Source organism: Conger conger, chromosome 15, assembly GCF_963514075.1.
Source record: "Conger conger chromosome 15, fConCon1.1, whole genome shotgun sequence".
In the NCBI taxonomy this organism is placed as follows: Eukaryota; Metazoa; Chordata; class Actinopteri; order Anguilliformes; family Congridae; genus Conger; species Conger conger.
The window spans coordinates 23649499-23657650 of NC_083774.1; the positions used below are offsets into that span (position 1 = coordinate 23649499).

Genomic DNA, 8152 nt, shown 5'->3' on the forward strand with positions numbered 1-8152 from the left:
CCTACAGGCCAGCTTCAGTTCAGCTTCATGGGGAGGTAGCGCTTACATGTCTCTTCTCCTGCTGTGATTTTAAGGTGACCCACCTGGTGATAAAACGACCACAGTTTTTCCACTTCAAGCCGGGAGACTACGTGTATGTAAACATCCCGGTGATCGCCAAGTACGAGTGGCACCCGTTCACCATCAGCAGTGCGCCAGAGCAGCAAGGTACTGTGTCTGACCACAAAGACCCATACCTCCTTAGAGGTCCCATGTTGTACCCCTTCCCAGTGTTTTATGTTAGGTCCCGATATCCATAAAAAGACGTTTGTGTGTGGTTTTAAGAACCAAAAACATTCTCTGTCTGGTTTTACATGTACCTCTCATGAGCTTTACCAAGAACAGGCTGTTTTAGCCACTGTGCCTTTGAGGCTCATTGGAATGATTGGCTGGCTAGCTCCAACGAGCTGAGTGGAGTCTGAGTCAAGCGCTTTGATTCGTTCTGGCGACATGCTGAATTAAATTTGCATATTGTTGTGATGTCACAGCAGTCCAAATAGTTTGTGTCAATGCACATTTTCTTCACAGGGATTGTGTAGATTTATTTGGGGTCTGTACATTTTTATACTTTTTATAGTACTTTTTATAGTAGTTTTTATAGTACCTTCAACGCCTTTATAATCCACATGGCAAGGGAAGTGTAATTTTCCCCAATATGTAACCTTTAAGAGCAGTTTCAGGCTGGTGCTGTGTACCTCACAGGGAAATGACCCATGCTCTTACACTGTCAATTACAGCACTAATTCTCTACAATGACCTGATGGTCAACTCTGGCCATAACACTGAAAGTTCTGCATCTCAACTTTCCAAGCTGGAACAATCCAATTCTGGGGCATTTTATGAGTGTTCATAACCTGACATTTAGCACCAGAAGCTTGAATTACAAATCAGAACCTCTTAGGGGTGTGGAAGCTTAGAGCATGGCGTGGACTACAGGTGCTGACCATCTGGTTCTTGTAGAGAACCTGTGCTTGTATGTCCCCTATCTGAGGTTGGCGAGCAGCATAACTAACAGTGCGCACCCTCTTTTGAACAGACACGATGTGGCTTCATATACGCTCAATGGGCCAGTGGACCAACCGCCTCTACGAGTACTTCAGACAGTCAGAGACCCAGGGGGTCAGCCCCAAGAGTCTGAGCGCTAGTCTGCGGGACCGCTGGCACCAGAAGAACACGCAGGTCCAACTCTTTCTCCACTATTCTCTTTCCTCCGTCTGTTCTCTCTGCCTTCTTCCTTTCTTCCTCCTCTTCCATGAAGGAGAGCAGGTACACGCGGAACAGATGCTCCTTCAATTTAACTTGGACCGTGCTGTATGAAATGAAGGCTCTTCAGACTTTAGCAGGCCTTTAGGTCTTATAAGCAGATTGCATAGTCCAACACACTGTAAAAGCAAAAGAAAAGGAATCTCAACAAGCATTTTAGTCTTATATTTAGTCACATTACAAGACTAAAACACTTTTTAAGACTTTTTTGCAGTGCAGGGGGGGCAGTGACTTGCTGAATTGGTCAGTTGGTTCAGTGTAATGCGAGCGTTGACCTTGCACCCTTTAGGAGGTCCTGTTTAACTCCCTGAGCTGCAACGGGACGGTGGCCTCCAACAAAGACGACGCCGTCGAGCTGACCTCCTATCGACCCAGTGGGCCCCTGCCTGGGCCCCAGGGGGCCCCGGGAGATCAGCTGGCCCTGGCCGAGCGTGGAGACGCTCCCCAGCTGAGAGAGGTGGGTGTCGGCCACCCCCACCCTGGATCTGGGACCACAAACTAGGGAGAGCAGCAGTCTTATTCTGGGGCCTGGTCCAAATACTGTGCTAGTCAGCTTTCCCAGGCCAAACAGACAATGCCAAAAGGGGACAATGGGCCCAGGACAGGGACTGTTGGTGCTCTGCCAAAGGCAATGGGCTGACCCCACTTCACTCAATGACCTTTTGTTTAAAAAGCTCTTTCAAAAAGCTCAGCTCTTTAGTGTGAGATGGCTGCAGCTGCAATAGAATTTTCTTTTATCCTATTGAATCATTTTTATATTGTCAGTTGGAATCATAACTTTGTCATCACACACTGAATATTGTTCATGATTGTTACTGCCCCATCTTCTTATGATAAATCATACTTATTTTTGTATTTCTTTTGATGGTTGAGACTGATTGTAGATCAGTCAGTTTTGTACTTTGCATTGGTCATCTCTAACCTTGTTTGTGTAGGCTCTTTTTATCCTACCCACTCTGCTGATGTGTGTTGTTGTCAATGGGATGTATTGTGGTCTTCCTGAAAAAACCAGTGTCATTTAAACCCACAGATCTCTGCAAAACTAAGCGACAATCATAGATTTTGTAACATAAAGGTGAGTACTGCTTTAATGGGCTATTACTGAATGAATGTGCTTTAATGTGCTTTCATGTTACATGTCTTTTTGCTTTTGAAATGTAAATTAACAAGGGAGCTCTGGGATACATATTTAATTTGTCACATATTATACCGTAGAAGTAGAAGTGAAATATACTGTACACTCACTGAGCACTTTATTTGGTAGACCTGTACAACGGCTTGTTAATGCAAATATTTAATCAGCTAATCATGTGGCAGCAACTAAATGTATAAAAGCATGCAGCCATGGTCAAGAGATTAAGCTGTTTTTCAGATCAAATGTCAGAATTGGGAAGAAAGTGGGATCTAAGTGACTTTGACTGTGGAATGATTGTTGGTGCCAGACTGGGTGGCTTGAGTATCTCAGAAACTGCTGATGATTACTGTGATTTTCATGGACAACAGTCTCTAGAGTTTGCAGAGAATGGTGTGAAAAACAAAAAAACATCCAGTAAACAGCAGATCTGTGGGCAAAAACACCTTGTTAATGGTTAGTGGTCAGTGGAGAAGGGTCAGACTGGTCAAAGCTGACAGTAACGCAAATTACCACACATTATAACAGTGGTATGCAGAAGAGCATCTCTGAACACACAATGCGTCAAACCTCTTTAGTGGATAGGCTACTGCAGCAGAAGACTAATAAGTAAAAAAAAATAAGTCTAGTAAATACCTAATAAAGTGCTCACTGAGTGAATATTAGAGTATTCCCGTGAAAAATTTCACTTGAACGATGTGATTTTGGAATATGCTGTGTTCATGTAATGGCTGGGAGTGCCCTGTGACAGTGTTGTGTTCTGTGACTCCTGTGTGTGTCAGTGTTATGTGGACGGGCCTTACGGCACCCCTACGAGGCAGATCTTTGCTTCTGAGCATGCAGTCCTGATTGGAGCAGGGATTGGGATCACACCCTTTGCCTCTATCCTGCAGAGCATCATGTACCGGTGAGCCTGGTGTCCGAGAAGCACTGATACACACACTACACACACATATCAACACACTGATACACACACTACACACACATATCAACACACTGATACACACACTACACACACATATCAACACACTGATACACACACTCCACACACACCAACACACTGATACACACACTCCACACTTATCAACACACTGATTCATACACTACACACACAGCAACACACTGATACACACACTACACACACATATCAACACACTGATACACACACTCCACACTTATCAACACACTGATACACACACTCCACACACTTTCAACACACTGATACACACACTACACACACAGGAACACACTGATACACACACTCCACACATATCAACACACTGATACACACACTCCACACACACATATCAACACACTGATATACACACTCCACACACATCACTGATGCACACACTCCACACACACCACATTGACCCTGTGTTCAGATATTGATGGAAAGAAAATGTTTCCAATTACACATGTTCAAGCCCAAGATTTGAAATCTAATGCTTTCAGATTTGAAACAGTGACATGCACTGATTGGCTGCATGTGGAGGAGTGTTCTATCTATGCCCAGGCCACCATGGCAATCAATTCCACCGCACTGGCCAAAGTTGCACAGTAGCAGCCTTTTTAAATATGTTCCCATGATAGATAAGGGAAGTTTCGCCCTGATGAGTGCTAGCGTGTGAACACAGGGTGAGATTTCACACTCAAAACACATATCGGCACTTAAACTACATCATCACACTGTACCCTTGAGACTCTACACACTGGCGCAGAATCAGAGTGGCACCAAAAGCTTCATATTCACACTGTTACAATTAGCCTCTGAAGGCAAGTTAACAGTCAATGACACAAATATTTTCATTACCATGTCATATTACATTCCTCCCACTGTCCAAAAGACATGCAGGTTAGACTGATTGGAAAGTCTAAATTGCCCATAGGTATGAGTGTGTGAGTGAATGGTGTGTGCCCTGCGATGGACTGGCGACCTGTCCAGGGTGTATTCCTGCCTTTCGCCCAATGTATGCTGGGATAGGCTCCAGCCCCCTGCGACCCTGTTCAGGATAAGCGGGTTAAGATAATGGATGGATGGATGGATGTCATATTACATTACATTACAGATACATCTTTGTTGCAAGGTGTTTTGAATACACTAGGTGTTTTGAGTCACATAGCCACAAAGCACTGAGGTACACAACGGATGAGGCAAGCTTTCTGTTTAAAAGTGGTGATATACAGTAGTTTTCCTATGACAGGATTTGTAGTCCTGTGAGTACAGTGTGTTGCTGTTGACCACAGCTACCGCATGAGGAAGCAGAACTGCCCGAACTGCAGCTACTCCTGGTGTGAGACCATCAAAGACAGCGAGATGAAGTTACGGAAGGTAAGTCTGTCAGAACATTGGGGACTGGGGGGGGGACTGGGGGGGGGGACTGGGGGGGGGGGGTGAATGTGGGTTCGGTTCAAACGTGACATTTCAGTTTGTGTTATTTGTGGCCTCCACCTAGGTGGACTTCATCTGGATCAACCGTGACCAGAAGTCCTTTGAATGGTTTGTGAGTCTGCTGACAAAATTGGAGATGGATCAGGCAGATTCTGAACCAGAGGGTGAGAAAGTGTGAGAAAGAGTGTGTGAGAGGGATTTGATTAAGCAGATACGATGCTTCTGCACACTTCAGAATCCATTCTGCTGCTGTTATCAGCGATTGCATTACCAATGAAGACAAGCCATGCAGGCCCAAACTACCTACAAACACCCCTACTACTATGTTTAACAGAAGGCGGTGGGGACAGTTAGATGTTAGACAGTTCCCTTTGGCCTGCTCACATTGCTCTTGCTCATCTGTCCACAAGAGCCAGAACAGTTGTCCAGAACTCTGCAGGCTCTTTGAGGTACTCCTTAGCAAGTTGTAACCTGGCCATCCTCTTGTGTGTCCATTGTGAAAATGCGCATGTGTGTGCTCACAGGCCGATTCTTGGAGATGCACATGTACATGACCTCGGCTCTGAGTAAAAACGACATGAAGGCAATTGGCCTGCAGATGGCGCTGGACCTACTGGCCAAGAAGGAGAAGGTGGACTCCATTACCGGGCTGCGTACCCGCACCCAGCCGGGGAGGCCTGAGTGGGGCAAGGTGGGTTTATTAATGGATACGTTTCCACTCTACAAGCAAAGGCGATCTGAACTGCAATATCACATGTATCCACAGGGGGGCAGCAGTGCGTTTCACTCCTGATTGAGATATCTTTCAAGGAGTTTCAAGGAACAGCTCAATGTTTGTAACAATGCGAAATGAAACAATTGGTTATGTTTTCATACATATACTTTTCTGTTGAATAAAGCCACATAACATTCAGTTTTTGTAATGGATATTGCCATGACCCTAAAGAACAAGATATATATTTGAGACTACTTTCTTTATTCTCAGTTTAAAATGACATTCATCATCAGCAACTGGTATGAGATGCACAGTTAATTGCAGAGTAATATTGCATAAATAAAAGTACTAAGAGCCATTTTGAGTGTTTTAAATAACTACGCAGGCAGAAATAACATAATTACCAATGAATAAACCAATCACAAAAAATAAATCAGTACACCAAAAGCCCTGCTGTAAAGGAAATGGAGGTGAGGATAGTGCCCCTGCTGTAAAGGAAATGGAGGTGAGGATAGTGCCCCTGCTGTAAAGGAAATGGAGGTGAGGATAGTGCTCGTTTCCTCACTAATTTGTCAGCGTACGTTGCAGCACCTGACGTTCACGAAACGACCCGCAGGTGTTCCAGAAGATAGCGGAGGAGAAGAAGGGCAAGTGTCACGTGTTCTACTGCGGCTCCCCGGCCCTCGCCAAGGTCATCAAAGCCCACTGCGAGAAATTCGCCTTCAAGTTCTACAAAGAGAACTTCTGAGAGTGTCCAGGCCCCCGAACCTGCCCTGAGCTGCCCTGAGCTGCCCTGTCCTGCCCTGAGCTGCCCTGTCCTGCCCTGAGCTGCCCTGAGCTGCCCTGTCCTGCCCTGAGCTGCCCTGTCTTGCCCTGAGCTGCCCTGTCCTGCCCTGAGCTGCCCTGTCCTGCCCTGAGCTGCTCTGTCCTGCCCTGTCCTGCCCTAAGCTGCCCTGTCCTACCCTGAGCTGCCCTGTCCTGCTCTGTCCTGCCCTGAGCTGCCCTATCCTGTCCTGTCCTGGGTGTATCTTCAGCTGTGTGCTGTGGGTCATCCATACCTGTGACTTTGCCAAACCCCAATGGACTACTGACAAATTACCATTGCAATCGGCTGTAAATAATAAGCTTTGAGGCTTAGCCAAGTAGTTTAAATTGAATAAATTGATAAGGTTGCTAATTATGTTACAAACATCGTGTTACCTTGACATGATGTAAATGACGCTCAGATTCTAGAATTGAGGAATAATGTCCATTATGTGGTGCACAAGCACTTTGAGTATGTGGTTGAGATAATGAGAGAAAATGCATTGCAATTCAGTCATGCTGAAAAGACACATTTTTTAAAAAATGTATCCCTCCAAATGATGAAAACGTTATTTATTTATTTTAGTACCCTGTGCAATTAATTTAACATTGTGTATATGTTCAAATATACAGTATTAGGAGTATTCTGTCTTGTAATTGTAAATAACATTTAGAGGACTCTTTGTGAATCTTGATCTGTGTAACCATAGGCTTTTGTAACTGTATTTGTTTTTAAGCTACAGGCTATTTGTGATGACAGTAGTCCCGTGTAGTAACATGTGTTCGTCACAAGAGGGCGTCTCCTAATAAGAAAGAAAACAAAATGTCCCATTAGCTATTGATAGATTCTGTCCACTTCAGCGTGACTGTGAATCTTCTGGAATATTCCCCCCTGTTATTAGGTGCTTGCAAGCACTGAATATCTCACGTAGGAATAAAATAGGAAAACATTTAAATGCCTTTTTATTCAGTCCATGAATTCCACTTGAGCGGTCGAGAGGTAAATGTCACCCTTCTGGCAGAACATGCGAGATAAGGTTTGCACAGGGAACAGCCTCTCTTTACGAGTGCCAGGTCCTCCCTCAGTGATGCCACCGCCACAGATGACATTTGCGCCGTTTTTTTTGTTTTTCTGACGCTCGAGTGAGTGAGCCAGATCCAAAGGGTCTTTAAGCACAGAACTCTCTGGCAGATTAGCTAAAAACCTGTCATTTCTGAAGAGGGCAGATCGATGCGGGCTGTCTGAGCTGAAGACGAGGACGTGGTTTAAACAATCACTCCGAGACCAGTCGTTTGTATTGTTTACAGCACCGCGTCTCCTCATTTGCTCATTTCTGTGGAGGGCGAGTGTGGAGGGGGCGTAAACGCTTCCCACGTTACGAGCGCACGGAGCCCCAGTAATGAGAGACTCTACACCTACTTTTTCTTGGCTTGATGGGAGGGCACGCTGACTGTGTGATTGTGTTGTTCACGGATGAGATGTGAACACTGCTATTATTTGCACTTTGAGAGACTGCATCATAACCAGAGGAAATGATACAGGCCCCCAGTACCACATTCACATACACAGAGACACATTCACATTCATGTGCACACACTCACACTCATGCACACACACACACACACACACACTCATGCACACACACACACACACACACACACTCATGCACACACACAGGCATGCGTGCACCCACTCACACACTCACACACACACATCCACACACACTCATGTACACACACTAATGCATGCACCCCCACACACACACACACACACACACACACACACATCCACACCCACACACACACA

General features: G+C 45.3%; 1 protein-coding gene across 1 annotated transcript in view; it reads left to right on the forward strand.

Moving 5' to 3' along the window:
- Positions 1–7277, forward strand: part of nox5 (NADPH oxidase, EF-hand calcium binding domain 5) — a 28601-nt gene extending 21324 nt beyond the window's left edge. Inside the window, exons 9-17 of the mRNA XM_061221641.1 lie at positions 75–207; positions 1076–1218; positions 1592–1759; positions 2333–2377; positions 3217–3341; positions 4682–4766; positions 4891–4990; positions 5351–5517; positions 6158–7277. Coding sequence (XP_061077625.1) covers positions 75–207; positions 1076–1218; positions 1592–1759; positions 2333–2377; positions 3217–3341; positions 4682–4766; positions 4891–4990; positions 5351–5517; positions 6158–6289 — 1098 coding nt within the window. The 3' untranslated portion in view covers positions 6290–7277. The remainder of the gene's footprint in view (positions 1–74; positions 208–1075; positions 1219–1591; positions 1760–2332; positions 2378–3216; positions 3342–4681; positions 4767–4890; positions 4991–5350; positions 5518–6157) is intronic.
- The last annotated feature ends 875 nt before the right edge of the window (positions 7278–8152 follow it).